General features: G+C 48.5%; 1 protein-coding gene across 4 annotated transcripts in view; it reads left to right on the plus strand.

The window, feature by feature from the left end:
• The window catches only part of NAV2 (neuron navigator 2), a 392,023-nt gene that overhangs the window by 342,395 nt on the left and 22,175 nt on the right, over positions 1 to 27,453 (plus strand). For 3 of the 4 annotated variants that reach the window (XM_035012444.1, XM_035012441.1, XM_035012442.1), the window contains 11 exons: positions 3,748 to 3,771; positions 3,882 to 3,956; positions 8,725 to 8,808; positions 9,394 to 9,505; positions 10,822 to 10,967; positions 13,328 to 13,336; positions 13,748 to 13,920; positions 22,040 to 22,193; positions 23,625 to 23,787; positions 24,518 to 24,618; positions 26,753 to 26,848. In XM_035012444.1, coding sequence (XP_034868335.1) covers positions 3,748 to 3,771; positions 3,882 to 3,956; positions 8,725 to 8,808; positions 9,394 to 9,505; positions 10,822 to 10,967; positions 13,328 to 13,336; positions 13,748 to 13,920; positions 22,040 to 22,193; positions 23,625 to 23,787; positions 24,518 to 24,618; positions 26,753 to 26,848 — 1,137 coding nt within the window. The remainder of the gene's footprint in view (positions 1 to 3,747; positions 3,772 to 3,881; positions 3,957 to 8,724; positions 8,809 to 9,393; positions 9,506 to 10,821; positions 10,968 to 13,327; positions 13,337 to 13,747; positions 13,921 to 22,039; positions 22,194 to 23,624; positions 23,788 to 24,517; positions 24,619 to 26,752; positions 26,849 to 27,453) is intronic. The other variant, XM_035012443.1, reaches the window with a different exon arrangement.

Raw genomic sequence — 27,453 nt, forward strand, 5'->3', positions numbered from 1 at the left:
CGCAGTCTGTGCCGGGCTCTGGGCTAAGCCCCAAGGGTGAGATGTAGGTGGAGAAAGGAGCCTGCTTCTGAAGGAGGAAACCAGAGGCGCTCAAGGACACCTAGGGTTCTGAGACTCTACCTTCACAGGGTTGGTGCAGAGCATCTAGGGCAGACATTGCTGTGCCCGAGCCCCTTGTTTTCCCAGTGGAGTTCCCAGAGTTTCCTGCCAACACAGAGAGGGTAGATTCTTCTCAGAAGAGTGAAAAACAGGGGCTGGCGTGCATCAGCCAGCCTCAGAGGGAGAGAGCTTGAGCTTCTCCCGCTGTGAGAATTCAGATGGCGGAAGCCGTCCCTGGTGTTTCCTGGCCATACTGCCTTCGTGCAGACCACTGCAAGGCCTTGTAGTCAGGCGCCTTTCCGTAGCTCCTGTTCTGGGTGTGTGGACAGGAAATTTTTTTTTTCTTTTTTTTTAAAAGATTTTATTTATTTATTTGAGACAGAGAGAATGAGAGAGACAGAGAGCACATGAGAGGGGGGAGGGTCAGAGGGAGAAGCAGGCTCCCTCCCGAGCAGGGAGCCCGATGCGGGACTCGATCCAGGGATTCCAGGATCATGACCTGAGCCGAAGGCAGTTGCCCAACCGACTGAGCCACCCAGGCGCCCTGGGTGTGTGGACAGGAAATTTCAAATGGTTCTTTCTGAGTTGATAGAAATCCACACATTACCAGAGACCTAGGAATAATTCTCCAATTCCATGTTTAACTAGAGAGCCAGAGACCCAGGGCCTCATCTTTGTTTTTTCTCGCTGTGTGACTTTGTACAAATGCCTCATTATTCCGGGTAGCTGTCAGTTTTGTCCTTGTTCTCGGGGGCTGGGGGGTCTCTGGGGTGCCTACAACCTCTGACATTCGCCGCGTCGAATGTTCTCCTTTACCTGTGCCTTCTCTGAGCATATAGGTTACTTTTGTAGGCTTTTATGAGAAAAAAATAGTCCAACATTGGAATGTTTCCATGCTAGCGCAACCTGCTGATTCCAAACCGTATCTGGCTACACTGCTACCTCCCAGCATGGGCGTGGGGTCCCTTATCTGTTATTCATCTCTCGGCAATGATAGCATTCTGAAACTCATGCACCTTTGTAAATGTTAAGGCGAACAAGTTCTTATTTGTTGTCTAAAAAGAGATTGTTGGGGTTTCCTAAGCTGCCACCAACCTGTGGCAAAGAGCCTGTTTAATGGCTCAGTGTCTTAAAGGCCCTTATTGGATAATAATAGGGTTTTTTCCCCTGATACCTAATTCTTGGATATTCAAGAATGCTCATTCTGGCTAAAAATTGCCTTTAATTTTAATTACAAAGGAAAGAAAAGGCCACACGTTGGTAGTTGGTAAACAACTGCCTGCTTATTGCCAACCCTTGGAGTAGAGAAAAATCTAGGGGCCACATCTGGCATTGGACTGGCTTTCCTGGACGGTAGGGGGCGGCCACTGAGTTCCTGGGGGAACTGCTGAAGGGAGGGAGGCTCCCGGCCTCACTTAGAGTTCCCAGATGTACAGAAGAGCAGCAACTGCGGGTAAGATACAAAACACATGATTTCCCAGGCTGCTGTCTTGACCAGGGGCCCAACCCTAGACACAGGCGGGGAGAATGACAGACAGTGGCAGAGGTATGGGGAAGGGGTGTTAGGCCCGTGGACACAAGTGTTTAGAGGCAGGGCTCATCCTGTATGGATGGTTCAGCCTGCTGACAGACCTCCGCTAGCCTTCCAAACATTGGATCACCATGACGTTCTCACCATTAACTTTCTCCTTTGGGTCAGACTCAGAAGTCAGGGGCCTGATTTCCGGAAGGCCTCACCATGAGAATGTAGCTGTAGTAAAAGAGTAGGAGAATGTGCTCGTTAAGGTGATAGACTGTAGAGCCGGACTACCTTGGGTCCCGTCCCAGCTCTGCCTCGTAACAGCTGTGACCATGGACAAATTATTCAACCTCACTTTGCCTCAGTTACCTCATTTGCAAAATGTAAGTGAATAGTATTCGTACCTACTCAGGGTTGTTATGAGGATTAAATGAATAATGAACAGAAAGGGCTTAGAACAGTCTCTGGCACGTGGTAAGCTTTCAATAAATGCCACTTACTACCTGAGGTGAGGAACTTGGTGGTCATGCTCACAGCTGTACCCCGGGTTCTTAACACAGTGCATGACACATAGTAGGATATCCATAAATGTTTGATAGGTGGTGGTAGTAGGCACGAATAGATGAACACAGATGGACAAAGAGGGATGGATGAATATTCCCAGAGAGGGAAGAGTAAGCCCTGAGGACATCTCCCAGTGTTCTCCTGAAGACGTTTCTTAGATGAGGAGATTGTCCAGCTGTGTGACATTAGGCAAGGTCTGACCTCTCTGTGCCTCAGAAGGAATACAAACCTACTCTGTAGGGCTCTTGCAAGGATTAAATGGTTCGGCCCCAGTATTCCTAAAAACCAGTTGCTATTGTTAGAAGCCAGCTGGAGGGAGGGCCCTCCTGGGCAGGATCAGGAGTCAGGGCAGTGGGGTGGGGAGCAGGGGGCAAAGGGAGATCAGACAGGAACCAGCCCCCCACCTGCCACAGCTGATGGGTGTAGGGTCTGTGGGGTGTAATGAATCCTACCACTCTGCATTCTGAGCTAATGGAGAAGTAGACCCCAGCGTCAGATGCTGATTTTTTAAAGTAATGGATTTGTCACTGGTAGCATTGGATTAGGACACACATCTAGGACCCAAGGACAAAAGAGTCTTTACTGATTTTCACTTGCCTACCTGGCTTCCAGGTCACTGCCCCACCCCCGGGGAAGTGCAAATGGAGGGCAGGGGAGTAGACGGAAGGTAGGAACGCTTGCAACATTGCCCCAGAATGTGGGGGTGTCCTCTTTTATGAGAACCCAAAGAGAACAAAAGAAAGGTTCCCCCTGCTGTGGGTTCCCCCTCGGGGAGGAGAGGGGTAGCCTTGTAGTCCCTGGCTGGCAAGTAGCTGTGTCCGCGCATACACAGGGCCCAGTAAGGAGGACTCTCCCAGTGAGAGGGCCCGCAGGCTGCACCCATACCTCCCCGAGTCCCAGGTAACTGGGGGCCGTGAGGTGGGGCAGCGGGAAGATCCTCACAACCCGGGGAGTCAGCAGGCTGGCTGATGGGGGCTCTCAGCCTCCCTCACTCGAGAGTCCTTCCTGCCCTGCAGCTGCTCCTGGGGCAGCGCCTCAGAGAGAACAGAGGGAGGGGTAAAACGGGCGCTTGGCCCATGAGCGGTCCTCCTGCTAGGATCACCACACCTCATATAAAATGCCCAGTCACGTTACAAATTCAGATGGATGACTGATAATTGTTTAGTATGAGTTGTCCCCAGTGTAGCATGGGATGGACTTAAACCTGTATTTTTATTTGCTATATTTGGACATCCCGACCTTGGCTCAGCCCCTCTCGTCACACCTCCTCCTGAGCACCTGACCACTTTTCATCTCTACATGGGAGCAAGGGGGCTCCTCACAGCCAAAATAGTCAGAGTGGTGTTCTCATTCTTCTTGATTTCTTATAATCATATGCTGTTCGTATTTGGCCTTTCTGATTGGTCAAATTAACTGAACCAGTTTATCCAGAAAAATACACCAGGAAAGAAACTCGTAACTCTTCAGGACTGCTGTAAGCATCCCAGTCTGGTGTTCCCCACAGGCTACATTGCCCCATTCTTTGTTCCTCAACTGGTCTAATTTCCCTTATGATTTCCTTACAGCCAGAAGAAAAGTGCCAGTCGGAGGTAAGGAACAGTTTGCTGGTTGGATTTCCTCCTTCGCTATTATCCATTACTTCGCCCCGCTCAACCTGGGAATGGGCTCCTTAAGCAACTCTGTCCCTTGCCGCCTTTAGATTCGCAAACTGCGGCGGGAGCTGGATGCCTCCCAGGAAAAGGTTTCAGCTTTGACCACGCAGCTGACCGCAAACGTGAGTACAGATACTGGGTGCTAGCCACGGGCGGGGGGCAGCCGCTGCTCCCTTCTGCCGTGACGTCAAGGCCGCCTGCCCCTGCGGACCGTGGAAGCAGTCCCGTGGGAGGCTTTAGCCTCGTGAGTGTGAGCCTCCACTCTTGGTGCCTCCTGGCTCTGCGCTCCGGGCAGCGTCTTTAAGTCCTGAGCCTGCACTGACTTCTCTGTGCAGCGGTGGACGGTAAGCCTCGGCTCTCCGGGTTGTCGTGTGGTTGGTACTGGAATGTGTTAAGGGCTCAGAAATGTTCGTTTCCCTTTTCTTCCTCTTTCCGAAACTTTTCATCTTCAGCTGGGGGGGCGGGAGGGGGAGAAAAAAGAAAGAAATCTAAGGCTCCAAAGAAATAGCTGACTGTTCTATAATTATAATATACACAATTACGTGTTCAGGAAGTGCTGCCAACCAGCATTGAATTCAACAACTGTTTAAGTGCCAACTATGCCTCGGGCACCATGGGTTCAACAGCAAAGCAAGCACGATCACTGTCATCCTAGTGTGCTTTCTCTGGTACCTCAGAGAGACAAAACTGTTTTGCTATGACATGGTAACTGTTAAGAGAGAGAGAAAGGGAGAAGGTTGTGGGAATATGTAAGGAGGAGCACCTCACTCAGTCTCACGTGTGGGGGGAGATCAGGAAAGACTTCCCGGAGGAGGTGGCATCTGAGGGATGCTGTGTAGGAGAGGATGCATGGGAAGGCAGCATTCTAACCAGTGTGCAAAGTGTATTTGTGCAAAAGCTCAGGGTGAAGATCTTAGTGCATTTGGAAACCCTTAAGTAGCTCAGTGTGTAATTAGAATCTGTGGCTTGGATATGGGGAAGAGGCATCAAAGAAAAGCTAGGGGCATGTCCACACATCACAGATGCTCTCAGCTCTTAGATGGAGAGTTTGGGCTTCCTACTGAAGTTAGGGGAGCCCCATTGGTGTGTTTTAAGCAAAGCAGTGAGGCGGTTCGGTTTGCTCTTCACAAAGCTTCCTGACCGTGGTGTGGTTATAAGATTAGGGGGTCAGAGTAGAGGCAGAGACTTCTGGTCTGCAAAGTAGCCCTGCTGCAGAGCTGTGAGCTGGTGAGGGCTGATGTTTGGAGGGCAGAGCCTGAGGTTTTGGAAGGTGAGGAGATGCTCCTGAGACAAGGCGTCCTGCCGGGAGCGCACAGCCCAGTCTGAGACCCCAGACACTTGTGTGTGAGCCTGTGGAAAAGCAGCCTGCACGACCCCATAATATGCTGTTAAAATGAAAAGCAACTTCAAAAGGTTGTCTTCCCTGGACCAGGAAGCTGAGTCAATACGTGAATGAATCATTTACCTGGGGTTTTTGCCCAGGTCGTTCCTGGCTGAAGCCTGAGTCAACTGAAGGAAATCATTTCTCTTTAAAGTCTGCACATGAAGTGCCTCGTGCAGTACTTGACCTTAATTACAAGCTCAATAACTCGTAACTTCTCTCACTATTGTTCATTCTCCTGAGTTCTCTCACATTTCTGAGAGTCTTTGAATTTTTTCTCACCCTCCTGTATTAGGGTGATATCATTATCCTTCTTTATTCTCTTTGCTTCTTCTACCATCAGTAATGCTATCAAAAGATCTGAATTTTAAAGCTTAGGCCTTACTTTTTTTTAAAAAAAATCCCCAGAGGTATTCTTCTATAAATCGTCTTCATCTGGGTACCATTCACATCAAAGACCAACCCCAGACCCAGTGAGCCAATCTGGATATAATCCAAATGGGAAGTTTGACTGCAACCCCCATCCCAAGTGGTTTGGAGCTATTCCCCTAGTTAAGAATTACCGCTGTCTCTGAAAAACAAACTGAGGGTTCTAGAGGGGAGGGGGGTGGGAGGATGGGTTAGCCTGGTGGTGGGTATTGGGGAGGGCACATTCTGCATGGAGCACTGGGTGTTGTGCACAAACAATGAATCATGGAACACTTCATCTAAAACTAATGATGTAATGTATGGGGATAATATAAGAATAAAAAAAAAAAAAATTACCGCTGTCTGTCCTTTGGTGCCCTTTTACTCAAAAAATAGTCATTAGTTTACTTATCAAAAAACAGGGGTTCAATCCTCCAGTGACCTGGTGCTGCCCCAAGGACCTTACATTGGGCCATTTGGAACTTTATCCTCTGTTCCAGAAGAGTCTGAGTGAGATCCCTTATATTATTATTATTATTCCAAAAGTATGTTTTGCTCCTCACCAAAGCCACTGAATCCAGTATTGTTTGAAAGTAAATATTTAGTCTTACCACACACCACTGGCCTCGCTAACGTGTTTTATTGTCTGCCATCTTCCTCCCAGGCCAAGCTGTGTTTGTTTTTCTAGGACAAACTACTCAAAGCCACCTTCTCTGGGTGTTTTTATACCATTCGTGTTTGTTTTCCTGGGAATGTAAGAATGGCACTTGGTAAGAAGTCTGCTGTGTGGCTCTGAACCAGGCTCCAGCCTCTCAGCCTGTGTTTTCACAGTTGCTCGTGACCCAAAGTCAGTCCTTTCTCTCGACAGCAAAATGCGAACCTCTGGTTCTTCAGCGCAAACGTGGCTTCTTCTTGAGGTTGTAAAAACACTTTCTTGATGGCAGTCTTCTTGGGATCAGGTTTTGTTTTTAAGCAAATAGAAAGTATGAGTGCCTACAAATAGAATCCTGGGTGGCAATCAAAGAATTGAAATAAATGGAAATTCGGTCATTTAAATTTGACCGTGGCGTTCCTTTGAAATGCAAGGTTAGCAGTAATTCTTTTCAACATCCTTGCCCTGGCCCTTTTTCCTTCATCCTCTATGTAAACTGTCTTGAACTGATTGGCTTTGGTTCTACCATATTCTCCTAGGCAAACTAAATTAAAGCATATCTCTTGATTTCAAAATGCAACAGCATTTTCCTCAGTTTTTAATAGGGCTAGAGAATGCATTCAGAAAGAAACTGGGCAGTCCACTTAACATTTCTATTACAAGAGGTCCTGCTCCCTGCTAACTCCTACAGCTGTTGGAAGAAAGACCCAATAGTTTATGCTAGAGACGTCTTACCCTCAACTGTTCTGGTATGATGGAGTCTAGTGACAGGCCTCTGACTCACTTCTCCGATCTCTCCTCTTTAAGTTCAAATGTCCGCTGACCCCCCTCACAACCCAGGACAATGCCCCACCTGCCCCCTGGTTGTTCCATTACTTTGATTCTTCACTGAGTACATCAGTCGTCTTTTCTTCTAGAATGTTACATACCACACGATCAGATCTCACTTCTTCCTCCCAAGACTCCCATTTCCTCTGCTGGCTCTTCTCTTTATCCTGTATCTGCCCACCCCTCTCCTAGAACCCTTTCTTGATCTCTCCCCACCTGTGTTCTCATCCTATCTTTTGTCACTTTCTCAAGCCCAAACCTCTTCCTTTCCTTTCCCCACAGTGTCCGTTCATTCCTATGTTTATAGACCTATATTCACCTGTATTGTTTCACTTAATTAATGCTCACAATAACCCTGGGAGGAAAGTAGATACTGCACCCATTTTAAGATGGAGAAACTGCAGTCCAGTAGGATTAGCTCTCTTGTCCATTCTTTATTCTTGATTTTAACCATATTATCAGGACCCTCAGTCAACCAACCAATGCATCACCTGCTGCTCTGCAGAGGAAGAAAAAGGCTTCATGTTAGGACATGAGGTTGCATCTTGTCCTTGAAGAGGGTTGCAGAGAAAGGGGCAGAGAGAAAACCATCCCGTTTCTCAATTCTAAGATACATGTTTTTCCCCCACATTTTTAACATCTCTGAAAGTGGGATGCATATTTTAATTACAATTGGCAGCATTTTTCAAGATGTTTTAGTACTATATGAAATAGTGGTGTCTGATGTGTTCTAACAGAGGTGTATAAAAGTACAGAGGGGCCTTGGGGGAAAGTCCTAACTCCCTGGAGGAACAGGGGAAGGTTTCTCCAAGGAGGTAGCAGATGGGCCTTTCAGTGGCTTTTTATTAACCAGGATTAGAACAAGCAAAATATGCCAGCCACTTTGTTCATCCCTTCTACAAACATGCTCGACATGAGCCTCTCCTGTGAGCTTGGCACTTGGTGAACAAAGCACAGGGAAGCAGAGGAGACAGACGTGAGGCAGCAGTCGCAAGAGTACCTGTGTCTCTATGGCACCAAAATGCACATAGACCAGCAGCCCACATGCTTTTGCGAGTGCACACGAGGGAACCAGCCCATCTGGGGGTGTCATGAAGATACGAGCTGAGATCTCTTAAATCAGATTTTTTTTTTTTTAAGATTTTATTTATTTATTTGAGAGAGAGAGCATGAGAGGGGGGAGGGTCAGAGGGAGAAGCAGACTCCCTGCTGAGCAGGGAGCCCGATGCGGGACTCGATCCCGGGACTCCAGGATCATGACCTGAGCCGAAGGCAGTCGCTTAACCAACTGAGCCACCCAGGCACCCACGAGCTGAGATCTGTTGAGAAGGATGTATAAAAATCAGACAGGGAGGTAGTGGGGGAAGAGCATTCCAGGCAGAGGGGAAGGCAGGTATAAAGGACCTAAGGCAGGAAGAAGCACAGGATCTTTAAGGACGTGATAAGCTGGAGTGACTGGATCTCAAAGAGAGGTGGGGAGTGGGGCTCCAGGGGCTGAAGAAGTAGACGGAAGCTAACCCACGTAGCCCCAGTGAGGATTTCAGCCTTTAAGACCCAGCACCCATTGGGCCCTCTTGCCTTGCAAGGTAATCTAACTAAGGCTGTGTCTTTCCTCCTCCAGGCTCACCTGGTGGCAGCCTTTGAACAGAGTCTTGGAAACATGACAATCAGGCTCCAGAGTTTGACCATGACAGCTGAGCAAAAGGTAAAGCATTCCTCCCTGCTTAGAATTAACAGCAAACCTCCAAATCAGACTCCCTCTTGCCCCAGAGAACGGTATAGATTTTAGTGTATTTGAACTCTTGGAGTCGAATCGTAAAGAATTGCACCCTGTTGAGTGCAAATACGGCCCGGATGGGGGTGGGGTGGTGGAGTGGCAGCAACCCTCCACATCTCACAGCCCTATTTCTGCTGCCTTTTTTTTTTTTTTTTTTAAGATTTTATTTATTTGAGAGAGAGGGAGGGAGAGAACAAGCAGGAAGGAGGGGCAGAGAGAAAAGCAGACTCCCTGCTGAGCAGGGAGCCCCACACGCGGCTCGATCCCAGGACTCTGAGATCATGACCCAAGCCAAGGCAGACGCCTAACCAACCGAGCCACCCAGGCACCCCTATTTCTGCTGCTTTTGTATGCTTCTATGCCCTCTGAAAATTGATCCAACCTAACGCATGGGAAAGAGCTTTTGTGGAACTCCTTTGTTGCCTACACTGCCATGCTGAAACCGAGTTGCGCTTCATTTGAACTCTGTACAGGGTGATTGTAGGATGACCAGTATTTCTTGCTGTTCCTCAGGATTCAGAACTGAATGAGTTAAGAAAAACCATCGAGCTGCTGAAGAAACAGAACGCAGCCGCCCAGGCTGCCATTAATGGGGTCATTAACACACCGGAGCTCAACTGCAAAGGTAAAAGAAAGAGGGGCAGTCTCCAGCCCCACCTGCCTGCCCTTAGGAACCCTCCCCTGACAACATGGGGTGCAGCCTCCCTGCCCCGGGGTGCGTGTCCGTGTCAGTCGGACGGGTCCTGGGAGGCAGACGCTTTCAGTCCATAATCCAGGCCCCTAGGAAGCTCAGCCTCTTCCCCAATGTATCTCCAAAACGGAAGGAAATCTGTCTATTGGCAAAGTATCAAAAGTGTTTCACTTAATTTCACCTGTGCCCTGATTTATCAGGCTCTGATATTTACATGTGGATGCAGCCCAACCTGAAACGAGCATCTCATGTTCGTCCAGGGAAGTATTTCTGAGTCAATTGCTTCGTGCTTGTGTATCTTCCCCGGGGGGCCAAATGGGGCTGTGAGGACGAGAGCCCTCCCGCTGTAGTGGGATACATACACCTCGTGATGATAGAAGTCACAGTGACAGCCAGCATTTACGGGACTCTCACTGTGTCCTAAGCACTCTGCTCCGTGTTGTAAATTATTCATGATCTCATTTTCCTTCCATGACCACCTTCTGAGTGCAGTGCTGGTCCTCTCCACAGGGGACTGAGGAGAACACTGGGTTGTGGGAGTGAGAGTCTCATCCAGAGGTCGCAGGGTAATAAGATAGAGAAGTGGGGCTAGAACCCAGGTCTCTCTGACTCTGCAGCCCGTGTTCTTAAAGAGTAGGCTACGGGTTTCGTTCTGTGCTTGCGCAGGAAACTGGCCATACCCTTTATTGGGCATCACCGTTATTTCAGATATCAGGCCTCCTGAAACGCGACGACAGAGTTGAAATGGGAGGGATTAGCGAGATTTGGCCAGCCCGAGTAAGCGAGGAGGGGCTCACCCACGTTAAGGCCCTGAGATGAGACGGGCTCGGCATTGCCAAGGGGCCAAGAGAAGGCTAGTGAGGCAGGAGCGTACAGAACAGAGTGGGGCGGGGGGGGGGATGTCCAGACAACACAGGTGACTGCCACCGTTCAGAGACCTAATCGGTGCCTGTCTCAAGCTTAAGGGGGGGCGGGGGGGGGGGGGGGGGGTTGGGAATTCTCTCTCGAAGCCTCCCCTGACTTCTTTTTGGTGGAGTGGCTAAAATTGGGCCCTGGTTTAATTGACTGAAGAGGGCCTAACGTGTACCTGCTCAAGGATCTTAAAACCAGCAGCTGAGAGCAGAAGGTGATGTTGAATGGGAAATACCTAGCGGTCCTCAGGGGTGCAGATTTAGCTGTGAGAGTCATTCCCTGGAACAGAGGAGTGGGCTGAAGGTGGCAGCCGCTGATCTCCTGCCTTGGGTCCCCAGGAAGCGGTACCTCGCAGTCTACAGACCTCCGCATCCGCAGACAGCACTCCTCTGATAGTGTCTCCAGCATCAACAGCACTACCAGCCACTCCAGCGTGGGCAGCAACATGGAGAGTGACGCCAGGAAGAAGAAGAGAAAGAATTGGGTGAGTAGGCATCCAGAGACCTTGTGGGTACTAACAGACCAGTGTGTCTCCCCCCAGAGCATAGACCTTTGGGAGTGGATCCACAGAAGCTTACGGATAGGTTTCCACTAAACTCAGTGTTGTGCTCAGCTGCTCAAGCACCAGGACTTAACGAAAGTACCACCATCTTGAGTTTTTCCGTTTCATGAGACTTTCTGTGACATACTCATCTTTCATTTCATATACGTGTCATTTCATCCTCATAACGTTAGCCACAGAGTTCCAGGTACTAGAGCAAAATTACTCTTCAGTGGTTTCTTCTTGTTTATTTATTTATTTTTTTGGAGTGTGTATTGCTAGTTATCCCATCATTATCCATAATCCTTATCTGTTTCTTCACACAATTCCATATGATAGCATGAAACCAATTTTCTTTGAACAATTTTTGACCATGTCCTGTAAGTAAAAGCTTTATGATGTAGATATTAGGAGTTAGTGAAAGGTTTTAAACTGGTGCATTGTACTTCAAAATGGCAAGTTTAGTAGAGCTGGTCTCCAGTGCATTATTTCTCCATGTTTCCATAATCCCAGTGAGCCACTTGAATTTCTGTACAGTGGTGTCTTGAGCAGTATTTTCCCATTCTCCTGGGAATATTATACCCACCCACCCAGTTTTTTTTAAGTAGGTTCTATGCTCAGTGTGGGACTTGAACTCACGACCCTGAGATCAAGAGTCACATGCTGCACTGACCGAGCCAGCCAGGCACCCTTGTACCCACCCATTTTTTAGTGGTGTCGAGGCTGTGGAGCTCTGATTGACATTTGCTGCTCCCTGTCTTCAGTGCAGGGATATTCCAGGTTGATCTGGAGTGGGCTAGTGCTCACAGGGCCCCATCCTTCAGTGCTGACAACATCGTGTTTCCATAGTAGCTTCAATGTCCTCATTCATTCCATACACTTCTCCCTCATTTTGTGTTATCTTGGATGGGTGGCGAGGTCTAGTAATAGAGCGCTTGAGGTTTGAGTAATTTCAATTACTGACGACTTGCACTAGAAGACTATAAGGCCAGTTCAGTGTGACCCTCTCATCATTCTGATGAAGTTTTTTCTTTGTTACTAATGGCTTTTAGTCAACTCATTCGCTATGCCTTAAATAGGATTAACATATGTTGCTGTTTCTAATATACTCTTGGTAAAATATGGTCTGACTTGATTATCAAAGTGATGAGAGAGAATTATTTTCTATGAAAAACAGTGTTGATCCATTCTCCAATTCAAGAACTAAAACTTATTTACTTGCATTAGGACAGGTCTTGGTTATCGGTAGAATTGGGGAAGTTGGATAATGGGCATTTTTCAGGTGATCTCAAAACTTAATTCTGTCTAATCCTTGTAATCTCCTCTTCCAGTTGGCCCTTTACCAGAGGCTTTAGGTTGATGGTTTGTGTGCCAGATCCTTCTGTTTCTGTACCTGGAAATTTGATGAAAAGTAGGAAATGGGATCTCGATCAGCCACACTGGGACATGCCATTCCTTATGGATGTAATGCCGATGGGTTAAAAAAAAAAAAAAATCCCATTAACTAGTTCAGAATGGCCTGTTTCAGAATTTCTTAATGGCTAAGAAAACCTCCAGGATGTTTTCAGAAGGAAAGAAAGATTTAGTAAAACAGAAATTACTTTTTAAAAGACCTTTTTTCAAGACAAAACTTATTTTTTTTGGTCTAGAAATATACATGCTTATTGTGGCTTTCAGAGAAGACCCTGTACTTGAATTCTTTATGTTCTCATTAGAGTTTTCAGATCCAGCTCATGATTTGGGGAATTTGTGATATGCCAGTTCCTTTTTCCCAATATAGTTAATACATTTCTTACAAATGCCTACTTTTTTTGAGTAACAAGTGAGACGGCTAAGTCCCTGCTTATTCTATCATCTTATGTGTACCCAAGGACAGCAGGAACTCCTAAGTAGATCTCTCCGAAGGCTCTACAGCCGTGTTGGGACTAGCTCAGAAGTGAAGCTATTCTCTCTCAGAAAAGAAGACACAGACATGCCAAAAAAAACAAAGTTAAGGCCTTAAGAGACAAAAGGGTGAGAACCACAGGAAGGTTGGGGGCAGTCATTTCAGCCAAAGAAGCTGGAAGAGCTCAGATTGTAGGGACTTCCAGAAGCGCTATTCCTTTCCTTTCATAGTGAAGGAAGATGCCTCTAATGCTCTGGAAGATTCGTGTTCCTACCGGCAACCTCCTCTATGTGTGGTGTTTACTATTGGCCATGTTATGTCTGAAAAGTCCAAGGCTTTCCCTGTCACTGGCTTTCTCTGTTAAAAATTGTCTTTTTTCCTTCCCCTTCCCCATTTTTGCTTGCGTTTGCCCTGGCAGGTCAATGAGGTAAGCAAGACCAACGTTAATATCAGATACCAAGCTAACCCATCCATTGATATGACTAATCTCCTCTGCATCCGTCACCATGTCTGAGCATCCTGCTTTGTTGCTGTGTAACCTCATCCTCCCGCCATCCATCTGCTGAGCCAGGCTCTGTCTTGCTGTTGGCATCTAGCCTCGAAGCAGGAGTAGGCATGGAATGTCACCCACAGGTCCAGTCCTTTGAGCTGTCAGCACCAGATAACTCTTCTTCCCTTACTGCACTGATTCAAGAGAGCTGTTGGGAACCTTTGTCATTGGTGGTGGTGGGGGGGAAACATGGGAGAATTAATTGCTCTTTTGTCTGCATGTCTCTGTTTTGCCAAGGCCTGAGTGTTGGTTGCCACCCCTGCCTGGCTGACAGTCTTGTATGTTCAGTTACGCAGCTCCTTCAAGCAAGCCTTCGGGAAGAAGAAGTCCCCCAAATCTGCGTCCTCTCATTCAGACATCGAGGAGATGACCGATTCTTCGTTGCCTTCCTCACCAAAGCTACCACACAACGGTTCCACAGGTTCCACGCCACTGTTGAGGGGCTCTCACTCCAACTCCCTGTAAGTCTGTCTGTCAGGGACGCACGTGGGTCAGACGATGCCTTTGGCCCCCAGGAACCCTCCCAAATAGGAATGGATAGGTGTCCTGTTAACCATTCATTTTCTCCTTGGAGTTTTGTACATCATGCTTTCATAGGACTGGGCATGTTCTTCCAGTGTTTTAGGACTGGAGAGGTTGAAAGAGAAAGGAATCTTACATTGTTCTGATGGTGTCACTGAGTGGCCATGGGCAAGTGCTTAACCACTCTGTTTCCATTTTTTTATTTGTCAAACTCGGATAATGATTGTTGGCTACTTATCCTATCCTAAGGATCAGACAAGATAAATGGATGTGAAAGAGCTACAACCATCTTGCTGAGAGGGGGAAGATAGTGTTGTGAATGTTAACAGTTTTTGCTGAAATTTTAGTTCATTTTGTGATAAGACTTAAAGAGATTTCACCATTCTTCTCTGATCAAAATTTGGTGGTGATTCTTTCTCTGAGGTCAGCACTCAGCAATTGGAAGTTTAAAAAATGGAGAAGACTCAGTGATAATTCTCTTTACCAAAGGGTTCTCTATTTGGTAAAATGATTCATCACCAGGGACTCCCCAGTAAATTTTAAACGAGTCCGTCTGTAAAGAGCTCTTTGGGAACACAGCTGCTTCTGTTAAGTGAGACAGGTGTTTGCTCACGGGACATTGGCTTAGGTGCTATTCCCCTTGGCAACTAGGTATGCAGATGGCAAAAGTCCTCTTCTCTTGCCCAGCCAACCTCCCATGATTTCCAGTGAGCACCCACTGATCATTGCTCCATCAGGGGTGTAGGGAGACAGTCCTGTGCCCCATCTGAAAACAGAAAGCCCAGACTCTGGAGGCAGGAGCGCATCAGGAATGGCTTGAGATCGACAGGTGGGGACCCAGGTGTCAGCTCAGAGGGCGGCACAGCCAGCTCCCTGCAGCTGTGAGAAAGATTGGGGCTGCCCCATAGGACCGAATTCCCTGAGAGGCCATGGTATACCAGGCCAAGAGGGAAAGAAGAACGGCAGCTCAAGTGCTTTGCAGGGACACTTAGTGAGATGAGACAGTGGCCGGAAGACAGCCACTGTGGCTGGGGTTGGACAAGAAAGTGGGTGTCTGTAGATGCCTCAGTTTCATCATGGGTGAAAGTGAGATTAATTACATCTCCTTCCCTGGATTCTTGTGAGGGCCCAGGCAGATACTGTGCATGAAGGACCTCCTTCCTCTTCTCCTTCAGTCTCAGGAGGCCAGGTGTAGGGAGCTGTCCCTAAGTCCACTTAAGCAGCAGGCCACCCTGCTGAAGACAGCAGCTGCACACGTCTCCCAAGGCCGACTTTCGGGATGGGTGCGGGCAGTGTGGACGAGGGGCTCAGCTGCGTCTTTGCAGCGCACCAACTGCCTGGACACCACAGAAGACAGGAAGTGGGAGACCGGAAACAGCAGAGAGCCTCGACTTCTCAGCAACCCCACCCACCCATGAAGCATGGCTCTGTTGGAGGGTCTCCATTTCACTTCATTAGATTAGCAGCTCCTCTCCTCTTGAGGAGCACCCTGGTAAGAGGATGGCCGCAGGTTCGTGTACTTCATTATGGGTGAGGCGCAAACCAGGGTGGGTGGGGGGACACAGAGGATGGGACGGCAGTGCATCCCTGCAGTGGCCACCCCAAGTCTGTGCTCCTGTGTAAAGAATTACATAAATACCCGAGAGTGTGAGTCCTGTTTGACCTATAGGGAGCCTAAGAGGTAAATAAGGGAAAGGTTGCCTGTGACGTATGCAATCCATCATCCCAGAGCATCTCAGTTTCTCTGACCAGGAGAAAAAGGAACTCCTCCCCTATTCTTTATTTGTGGATTTAAACGTTGGATGTAACAACCCACGTGAGCAGGGCTCTGCTCTAGATGTGCTGCAGAGACCAAAGCCGATGTTAACCGGAGTCCCACCCCTGGGGATTAGGGACCAGTGGGGACAACGCACTATAGCTCATTTCACTTCTGAGCTTCTGTTCCCGCTCCAAGCCAGGCACCGGGTACAACAGTGTACCAGATGGATGAAGTTCCAATTCTGGTAGACCCCGGGCAAAAGGCAGACATGAAACAAATCTGAATAAACTAGAAAACAATCAGCTAAGGGTTCATGCTGGGAATTAAAATAGTATGTTGGGATACAGAGTACTTGGCAGCAACTGTGGACAGGGTGGTCAGGAAAGGAGGTGACATTCCAGCTGAGATCTGCATGATAAGAGGGACCACTGGTTAGTTCTGGTCCATAGCACTGACTGCTGTAACATACACAGTCCCAGAGCTCAGTGGCTTGACATAGGACTGTTTATCTCTGGTTCACTCTGAACCCAGCACAGATACTCCTCGTCAGTGAGCAGGCGGCCTGCCATGGAAGGCTCCTTCCATCTTGTGCACCAGCCATCCCACAGGACCGGAGTTCTCTGCTGAGTACTCTGTGTCCAGCCAGCAGGTGGGTGGGGGGAGGGAAGAGAGTGTGCAGGAGAGTTTTATGGGCCAGGCCTGGGGAGACACATGTCCCCTCTTCCCACAGTCCACTGCGCAGGGCCCTCCCACCCACAAGGAAAGAAGTGAAATCTCCGTACCCAGGAGGGAAAGGAAATAGGCTCCCTGCAGCCTTCCTGACCCCCAGATCTCAAGGAGCCTAAGGTGGAGACAGGCTGGGTGTGTCTGGGAAAGAGGGTTGGCCGGTGGCGAGCGTGGCTGCTGCATGATGGGAAGTAAAAAAGTGGTAGGAAAGGAGGCCATGGAGGCAGGCAGGACCAGAATTTGGGAGGCTTTGAAGTCAAAATAAATTTGCATCTGCTTCTATGTGTGATGGGTTATCAGCCATTGGAGAGAGGTTTTGTTTTGTTTTGTTTTTAAGATTTATTTGAGAGAGAGAGAGAGACAGCAAGGGGTGGAGGTAGAGGGGCAGAGGGAGAGGGAGAGAGAATCCCAGGCAGACTCCCCTCTGAGCACGGAGACCGATGCTGGGCTCGATCTCACGACCCTGAGAGATCGTGATCTGAGCCAACATCAAGAGGTGGATACTTAACAGACTGAGCTACTCAGGCACCCCATGGAGAGGTTTTTTTTTTTCTTCTCAGTTTACTTAAGTAATCTTTGCATCCAGTGTGGGGTTCAAACTCATGATCCCCAGGATCAAGAGCCACACGCTCCACTGACTGAGCCAGCCAGGTGCCCCATGCATTGGAGAGTTTTAAGCAGGAGTGTGAGATCATCTGAATTCATGTTTCACAAAGATCAGTCTCCTTTCTGCAGATAAGGAATTCGGGGGAGCAAAAGTATGGCAACCACATAAAAGGCTAATAGCGCTCTCCCGCCGTCCATCCCACTCTGGCCTCTTTTCTGTCCTTTGAACACTCCAGTCACACACCCCCGGGCCTTTGCCCTTTCCGTGCCCTCTGCCTGGTACACTCTTCCCCTAGATAGTCTCTCTCTTCAGGTCCCTGCTCGATGTTTCCTTCTCACTGATGCCTTGCCTGCGCACCTTGCATAAAATAACACCCCCACCACAGCCAACACTCCCCGTCACCCCCTTGACCCATGCTCTGTTTTTCACCATGGCACATGTCACCACCTGACCTGTAGAGTTCCTCAAGTTATTAGTTCTTTGTTCTTTGTCCCTACCACCACCGCCACCCAAAAAAATACAGTATGAGCTACATGGGGGTAGCTCCTGTGGGATTTGCAGACATTCAAAGATTAGGTGAAACAAATGGTAACTCAGAGTAGTAGTGAGTCCTGGGTGGCTTTAAGATGTGTTCTAGAAGAAAGTTGACAGCACGTGGTGATGTCAGGTGTGCGGGAAAGAGAAGAATAATCCTTGAGTGTTCCTAGATTTGTAACTTGCGTACCTGGGTATGTGTCTGGAAAGGGTAGGAGGCATGGGCAGGGCAGGGCAGGCTTCAGGAGCTCTGGCTTGACTGTTAAGTCCAAGCTGCTCAGGAGACATCCATGTGGAGGCGCCAGCCAGCCTGGGACTCCTGCAGGTATAGATCTGGGAGACATGGGCTCGTGGGTGGTCCTGAAAGCTGGGAACCTGGAGGATTCTCCACAGGGCTGGATAGAGATGGAGAGGAGCCAGAGGGCCAACAACTGAGCTCTGGGTGCTCGAAAGAGCAAGGAGAACAGCCAACGGGATGGGCAGAGGTGGGAGGAACCTGGGAGCCGAGAAAAGAAACTGCTGGGAGGGGGGCGGTAGCTGGGCCAAGTGCTGCCGGGCAGCCGGCGAGGATGAGGGAGAGTGGATGGTGCACTTGGCTGTGCAGCATTCCCGGTGGCCATCGAGAGAATGCTGCCTCCAAGCCCGCTCTCCCCGTAGGGATTGGGCGGGGCAGACTCTGGGCGCTGCTGCCCTTCTCTGGCGTTCCACAGCATCCAGGCGCACCGGAGGTGTTTGTTTTGGGTCTGGTTTTCCAGAGTGTGGGCAGAGAGCAAATGCTTCTTTCCAACTTTGGAGGGTTTGTAAGAATGTACAAATCTAGATGTGAGAGGAAGTTCAAAGAAGAAACCCAAGGCAGAGGGGTCAGGGGTCCAGAAAAGTTCCTACCCTGTGGGCGAAAAGAATGGTGGTATGGGAAGGCAGTGTTTCCCACACTTGAGGCGTTGAAAATTAGGTATGCCACCAGCCCTGCATCTGGCCGAGACAGTGGAAATATGGGAGTAACATGTTAGGGACTGAGTCGGAAAAAATCTGCATCACGTTGCTTCAGTAAGTAGTCCATGAAGTGGATGAGCATGTATTGAGTGCCTGCTGGATATAGTTCAGGAGCATGGACTCTAGACTTGGGAGACCCACCAGATTCTATCCCAGTTCTGTTATCCTGATTTTTTTAATGGTCACGTTAATCTCTCTAGGGCTCAGCCTCCCCCTTTTTAAAAGGGGATAATTGTTTTTTGGGGTTTTTTTAAATTTATTTTATTATGTTAGTCACCATACATTACATCATTAGTTTTTGATGTAGTGTTCCATGATTCATTGTTTGTGTATAACACCCAGTGCTCCATGCAATACGTGCCCTCTTTAATACCCATCACCAGGCTAACCCATCCCCCCACCCCCCTCCCCTCTAGAACCCTCAGTTTGTTTCTCAGAGTCCATAGTCTCTCATGGTTCATCACCCCCTCTGATTCCCGGCCTTCATTTTTCCCTTCCTATTATCTTCTTTTTCTTTTCTTTTCTTTTTTTTAAACATATAATGTATTATTTGTTTCAGAGGTACAGGTCTGTGATTCATCAGTCTTACACAGTTCACAGTGCTCACCATAGCACATACCCCCCCGCAGTGTCCATCACCCAGCGCCCCCATCCCTCCCACCCCCACCACTCCAGCAACCCTCAGTTTGTTTCCTGAGATTAAGAGTCTCTTATGGTTTGTCTCCCTCTCTGGTTTCATCTTGTTTCATTTTTTCCTCCCTTCCCCTATGATCCTCTGTTAAAAGGGGATAATTGTAATACATCTCCACGATGGAGTAAATTAAATAATATACATCAGATACCTGGCACAGTTGTTCATGTATTCAGTAAGCATTTGCTGAGCACCTATTACGTATCAGCCAGTGTGATTAGACACCGGAAGTGATGCCGAGAACCCTGGTCCTGGAACAGCCAGCAGCCATGCAGGGGGTAACCTGTTAAGCGCAACCAAATTATCAGACCTAACGGAAGGCTAGTGTAGAAGGAACCAAGGGAAAAGGTGCTGCCTTGGGCACTAGGGTTAGAGACTAAAACTTAGCTGGGACTGTTGCAGAAGAACTTAATTTGGGGGCACCTGGCTGGCTCAGTCGGTGGATTCTGCCAGACTCTTGATCTCAGAGTTCTGAGTTAGAGCCCATATTGGGTGGAGAGATTGCTAGAAAATTAAATCTTAAAGAATTTAATTTTCAACGTCATCTCTGTTGAGTAGGATATTCCTCCCATGTCATCTTGCAGTTGAGTGTTTCTGAGAACTGGGCTATTTTGGGGGAGCATAGTACTGTTGGTGCACTTATTCTCAACACAAGCCTTATCTTAGTTTGCTTCTCTTTGTAAAGTCACTGGCCAGGTTTTGCGAAGTAGCCCATGTAATATATCCCACAAAGCAGGTGCTGAAGAAGTCTTGTCTCTCTTGCTGTGAAAGCTTTCTAGGGGGAAGGTACAGACCCTGTGAAGGAGACTGGGGCAAGACGCCTGCCGCAGAGGGCCAGACACACCAGACTGATGGTGTGAATCGAAGCCAACAATTCCCTGCAGTGAACTGGAGCCTCCGAGGTCCATGCAGGGCGCGGTTTAGCAAAGATTGGAGTGTCACGATGGAATTTGGTTCAGACTTTACACTCCATTTAAACCAGGAAACCATACTCCTCTCTGAAGAAGAAGCCAGTGTTTGCGAGCTCCCTCTGCAAACCTTGGCAAACCAGAAAAGGCATGACCATATAGTTAAACCTTACAAACCTTAGGCTAGTCAAAGCACAGGGGTGGGGGGGGGGGGGAGAAGAGGATCTGAAGTCTACATTTGATCTTAGGCAAAAGGCCAAGAAGCAATAGGAGGATCTGAAGTCTAAAGATATTTTCTAGCCTCTTATCCCAGATCTTTTAGCCTCAGTTTCTCACAGGCATAGGGTGGGAATAATTGTAACATTTTTAGGAGTTTGTTAGAGGTTTTAGAAGATTTTGAAGCCAAGAAACTTCCTTGGCTGCTAACCACTTTTAAAAATCAGAGGTAGTTTTCCTCTCTTTGCATCTCTCAAATGAAAACCATTCAGGTGCAGGTCGAGAAAATAACAACAGAAAAGATTTGGCCATTCAGGTGTTAAACTTTTCTTCTAGTCCTTTCTGCCCCCAAAATACAATTACATCTCTTTTAACAATTATAAATGGTTTCCCTCTGGCAATGAACATTTCCACACCCTCAACCAGTTTTACAGGTCAGGCTTTTTTTGGCCTCAAATCCAGGATTTGGTCTTGGAGAGTGGGCTACACGATTATTTCTGCAGAGACCACATGTTCACCATGTCTTTCGGAGATAATCAACCTCAGCTTTGTAACTTTATGAACGTGGGGTTTTTTTTTTTTCTTTTCCTTTTTTTCTATCTTCAGTCCAAGAAATGTGAAAGCTACTCATTCTGGATCACCCCTAACCCTGGATCCAATGATCTTTGAAATCAATAGACCCTTTTTTTTTGTTTTAATTTTTTTTTTTTTTTTTTTTAGAGAGCCCTCTTTTCTAACATGGCGATTCATCATGACTTTTCTGATCTTCCATTTAATGCTGCCTTGTCAGGTATCTGAACAGCAAACCTAACTAATCACAGAAGGAACCCAGCCTAGATGGACCACCGCTTAAGACAGAGGGACTCCACGGGGCCCTGGGGTCCCCCGATCTGGCATGCAGTTGGAAAGACATCAAGCCCCACACAACTGTTCAGTTTTCACATAAAACTGGGACTTTTGTGTCATATCCTCCTGTCTGCTTTCTGATGATCTGAGATGCTTCTCTTCCTTGCCATGAGCTTATTTAAGCAGTCTGGGCAAGTGGGGGGAAGGAAAGAATGTTGCTCTCTTAAGACACTTTTAAAAGATTGAGTTTTAGAATGTAACCCAAAATAGACTAACTCCTTCCACGAGAATCTTTTGGTTACTTTCACTTTGGGGCAAATAAAAATCACCCCTCAGCTATTTGACCTTAGAGTGTCTAATCTTTAAAACAGACAGTTGACCCTCCTTCTCTGAGTGGGTTTAGATCTCAAGGGCCATGCGGTGTCATTACAGGGGCCCAACTGTGTACACATGGGGATGGGGGGATTGGTTTCAAACCCCGAAGGTTACTACTCCCTTTTGCCGACTCCTGTTTATCCCAGATTATTGGAATTTTGCTGAAGGTACACCAAAGCCATTCTGATCGCCTGAGCTCTGCAAAGAAAGAGCATAGAGAAGCAATATGGTCTGTGAATTTCAGGAGCTTTGGTGTTATCGCCTCCGGGAAGCCCCGGCCGGCTGGTTAGACAGGGTGACTGCCGAACAAACCTGCTGGTGGACATGGGCCGGTGGTCAGTGGAGGACTGAAGGGAAATGATCTCAGAGCTGCTCTCATCAGTTAATACCTCTCCTTCCCTAGCATTTCAGAGTGCATTGATAGTGAAGCCGAGACGGTCATGCAGCTCCGAAATGAGCTGCGAGACAAGGAGATGAAGCTGACAGACATCCGCCTAGAAGCCCTCAGCTCCGCACACCAGCTTGACCAGCTCCGGGAGGCCATGAACAGGATGCAGGTGAGCCCCGGAGCACGGGCCGAGCCCCAGGCTGTCCGGGAAGGAGCACTGCTGTCCGCCACGCCCCCGGGTCCACAGAAAGTGTCAGCCCTCTGCTTTGCGAGCCTCTTTCTCTCCTCCTCTCTTTTTTGCTCTTTCTTTTCCAGAGGAGCAAGGCTCCTTCTCTTCTCATGCCCTCTCAGATATTGCTCAGAGACGAATCTTTTCAAAGCCTAGACAGAACCATGCCTCCCCCCCGTGGTGTGACTTCCAGTGGCTCCGCGTACCATGGTTCCCACCCCCCCACCCTGCCGAGGGCTTCTGTGGGATCCTTTGTACTCGGAATCTGCCACCCACCCACTTGCAGTTCCACTTCCCAGACTCATCAGCCAGAGGGAGCCCCTGACCGCTCCCTTTGCCGGCGCCAGGAATTTCTGTGTCATAGTCCTTGTGTTCCCTCTGCGGGGAGAGCCTTCTGCACAGCCGAACTGGATCCTTCCCTCAAGGATTAGCCTCCCCCTCTACAAAGCTTCTCCAGGTCCTGCATCTGTAAGAGTTAGTGCCCTCATCTGAATTCCTCTAGAGGTATTCTCACCTACCACCCTGGACTAGAAGGCGTTTGGGTCTTCTGGCTGTTCTTTTTTGGGCATCCCTTTCTCTGGATGCAGCCCCGATGCTGTGCACATGGTAGGTTTTTCCCTGTAGAAGTGTAGAGATGAAAGAGCCCTGTGGGCTCTGCCAAATGGGCTGTCACTGGAGAACCAACATTTCCCAAAGGAGGTTCCATAGAGTGCTTGTTCCGTGAGAGGCTCTGAAAGGAGAGCTCCAGGCTCAGCTGTGTGTAGGACTGCTGCACGCTCTGCGCCTCCTCTCAGGTCCACCGTGCAGAGGAGCTCCTAAAGGCTCTAAGCCCTACGGGAAAGAAACCTGTCAAGCCCAGAGTCTCGCGAACCTCTCGGATGGTAAGACTCTTTCTCAGTTAAGACTCAGGCAACAGGGACGCCTGGGTGGCTCAGTCGGTTAAGTGTCTGCCTTCAGCTCAGGTCATGATCCCAGGGTCCTGGGATCGAGTCCCACATCGGGCTCCCTGCTCCGCGGGGAGCCTGCTTCTCCCTCTGCCTCTGCCTCTCTCTCTATCTCTCATGAATAAATAAATAAAATCTTTAAAAAAAAAAAAAAGACTCAGGCAACAGGCTCTGGGAAGCATTTCTGAGGTCTTCAAAGGCCATCTGTCCACAAGGAGAGGACTGAAGGGAGATGCCCCGCCAGACAGGGTCTTGTGCGCATGCGAGAACAGCCAGCGCGGCCGGACCTCGCCGATGGTGTGGCTGGCCGGGCCTCGGCTTGGATTCCTGCCTGATCCCTGCACGGGACTATCCCGTCCCTCCTCCAGAAGATGCTTGTTCGTGTTCCATCCACCTGGTGAGCGAGCCTCTCCCTTACTCTTTGCAGAGTGAAATAGAGAAGCTGAAAGCTGAGAACGACCGGCTGAAGTCCGAGTCTCAAGGCAGTGGCTGCAGCCGGGCGCCCTCCCAGGTGTCCCTCTCGGCCTCCCCTAGGCAGTCCATGGGCCTCTCCCAGCACAGCCTGAACCTCACGGAGTCAACCAGCCTGGGTGAGTGGCATCCCGGGGCTACGGGCAGGCCAGGGCCTGCAGCCGGCACTCCACTCTCCGCGCAGGAGTCCCAAGAGAAGCAGATGAAAAGGTCAAATGGCGAGGCAACAGGCGTGCGTGCACTTGGGGTGTGTGTGTGTGTCTGGGCGTGCGTCTGCTACCGACATGAGCTCAGCCGTTAGACTGCTGTCATGCTTTGCTCCAGTGCCCCCAGTTCTCCAGGCCATTAGCTTGGATCCTCTTGTCCACCATGCTGAGTTCTGTTTGATCCATTTTAAGAGGCTGACCTACAGCCGAATGCTGCATAGAAACCCCATAGTAGCAGGTCCCCTTTGGGGCAATGGCTTGGTCTGTGGTCTTCCTGCCTTCAAGATGGATTCCTGGCCAGCACCATCATGAGCGAACATGACGTAGGTTTTCTTTGTAAGCATATTGAGGCTGACACTTTGATTTCTTACCCATGACGCTGCGTTGCTATCGTTTTGGTTGAGCCTCTGCCTCGCACTTCCATTTGGCAAAGTGCATCGTCAGCCTGCTGGTTCTTTGGTTGGTCCACCATTGGTTTCTGTGGTTGCATTCTCCATTCTGCCCTCTCCCCTTCCCCCACCCCACTTCCCTGCACCCCGACACCTGGTTTGTCCCGCTGCCGTGCCAACAAGCAGCGGGGGTGTCGGGAAGCCGGCTTTGCTGTCCCCATGTGCCTAAGGCTGTTGATGTTTTCCATTCGCAGACATGTTGCTGGATGACACTGGTGAATGCTCGGCTCGGAAGGAAGGAGGCAGGCATGTTAAGATAGTTGTCAGCTTTCAGGAGGAAATGAAGTGGAAGGAGGTTAGTCGGATCCCTTTCCCTGCTCTGCTTGTCCCTACCTAGTGTAGAGATGGCATCGTCAGAGCGTATCACCTCAGCACCAAAGGTGATTCGGAGGTACTACTAACACTTTCCTTAACTAACCACCACGATCCCCAGCAGCATTTTGACACGATTAAAGTAAGCAAACGGCCCTTCCCTCCTCCCTCTCGCGTTTGGAAAGTCTAATAAAGAGTACTAAAGATACTCCCATGTCGCCCTTGCACAGAACTAACTAAACACTAACATCGGTCAGAAACGGCTTTTCTGAATTTGATGTGTTCCGAAAGCCCTTCAGGGGCAGCTAAGCACAGTTAGCGCAGAAGGCACAGAAGCAAGCTGACCAAATGCAGCTGACCAAGAGCACCAGTCTTGTCCAGTGTTCAGAGACCGCGGACAAGGTGGGACACCGACGGGGCCGAGCCACACAGGTGGCTGACATGAAGCCGGTGGGGCGTCCCAACTCCCCAAGACTGAGGAATCTTGAGTTTTCTGAGTGGTTCCTGTTCTCTTCCAGAGCCTGAGGAGGCCACACCCACACTAGGGACTATTTTGGGGGTAGGGGATGGGGGTTGACAGAGTTGATTTTTGGCCACTGATTGAATCCACATGATGCTCTAACAACCATCTCTCAAATAAGCGGAGGAAGATTTCACGAGGGGTTATTTCAAGTCCTTCTTCAGCTCTTTGTTGTTTCTCAGCATCCTTGCCGACACGCTGTTTGTTGCCTAGGAGTGCCAGGGAACCCTGCCGTGCCCACCACAGCAGAGCTGTCTGCAGCCAGACTCTCTTTGCTAGAGGATTCCACTGTGTGGCTGGCTCTCTAGTCTTGTGGAAGGTGGGGAGGCCCAGAGTTTGGAGCTGCCAGTGATTATCTCCTCATCTAACCTAAAAATATGTGTCTTTTACATATAAAAAGAAATATAAGGAAGTCTGTTTTCAGAGCTTAAGTAGTGGCGTGATAGGACTATCAGGGAAAATTCATTCTTAGAACATTCTTACAAAAAATTCAGGTGATATCTGGGGATGTGCATTAACCCAATGATCCTCAACAGGAGCAGGTAGATTCTACATTTTACAGAAGTTTGAGTCCCTTTTAAAAACTCTGTTGTTCTGGATCACTATGGCATCCAGATGAAATTGGTCGACCAGACGTTGTTACCTCCATTTTACAACTGAAACCTAGCGCCAAGCATCATTTACTTGAGGTTATAAGGCAACTGGTGAGGCCAGATCTTCTCACCATAAAACTGGTGCTCTTTTCTCTGCTGATTTTGCTTAACTGCCACATACACCCCCACTGCCTGCTGCCACTCTCCTAATTCTGTATTCTTCTGAGCATGTCAGAGCTAAGATTTTAAAATGCGACCAAATGGAATATTCTATTAATTTTTCTTTAATCATTGTGATTAGTTAACCCCCCCTGTGCAGAGAGCCCTGTGGGTGAAATTCAAAAGCAGTAGAAAAAGTATTTTTTGTGAACTTCGCAGAGTTTTACTTGTTTTCTGATTTGAGTATGTTTTAACTTTTAATTAGCAGAAAAGCAATAAACATTATTTAAAAAAGAAAATAAGTGAGCATATTCTATTCTGAAGGAGTTTAAGATCTAGCAAGGAGATAAACTTGATATACAAATAAGACATAAATACCTAAAAATAAACAAGTACAGAATATGATAATATATCAGTTATGTACAGAACTGGTGAAGCAATGTGAGCTCTGCGCCTGGTGGGTTAATCATTGAAGGCTTCCTGGAAGAGGTGAGTTTGCAAGCAAGGTTTGGAAAGGGAGAGATGGCAGACAGGAGAGGGGAGAGCATTCCAGGCAAGGCATGTGATCTATGCACTATACAAGGCACACCTGTAGTAGAAGGTTCTAGATTCCAGAGAGGAGATCCTCTCTTCCTGACCCATGGACTACTGTTTTTGCAAGAGAGCAGGGAAAGTTTTTAAGACTATTGTATTCCATCTACGTTGTATTTGGTGTTAATAACAAATAGGACTTTTATTCCCCCTCTCAAACCACTGGTGGAGTCCTAAGGCAATCTGAGTCCTTGCTAAACTGTGTCAGAAAAGATCCGCCTGTTTTTCACCTGCGTACATTTCCTTACCCTTAGGATTCCAGACCACACCTCTTTCTTATTGGCTGCATTGGAGTTAGTGGCAAGACGAAGTGGGATGTGCTCGATGGGGTGGTTAGACGACTGTTCAAAGTAAGTGTCTTAAGAGGATGGCTACGGTTGTCTGCCTGAAGTGGGGGCCTGGGCTCTGGGAGGGAAGGGGCGGTTTGTGTCCTGAACGTGGCCACTGCTTGGGTCTGCCCCCACCCTTGTGTTGCTGGTACTTGTCTCTGGGCACTCCGGTAACAGGGGGATGGTGAGAACAGACTGGTGATTGGCCAGCCTGTTCCTGGCTACCCTTGGCAGTGGTTGACCAGCCAGTGAGAGTCATTTCCCTGGCCTCAAGCCATTATTTGAGCCTCGCATGGTGAACTGCTAATAGCCAAATTCTCTCTTCACCTTAGAATTGTGTCCTATTGAATATACTTTGAATGAGTGCCCTGTGGCCAGGGCTAAGACCTCAAATTTCCATTCTTCATTTCTGGGGGATTTGATCTGACTTGCCCAGCATCCTGGCCAACACTTCACAGTCTATGATTTGTGCTTCTTGTGACATTAACATCTGATCAATGTCCAGAGTCAAAGATGTTGGCATAGTTATTTTCGTATTTGTTCTAGTCACATCACTGGAGTGAGTGTGGATGTTTGTCACGGGAGAAATAACTTACGAGTACTGAGGAGAACCTGCAAGCACAAGG

This window comes from Mirounga leonina, unplaced genomic scaffold (assembly GCF_011800145.1).
Source record: "Mirounga leonina isolate KUSES-001 unplaced genomic scaffold, KU_Mleo_1.0 Mir_166, whole genome shotgun sequence".
NCBI lineage: Eukaryota > Metazoa > Chordata > Mammalia > Carnivora > Phocidae > Mirounga > Mirounga leonina.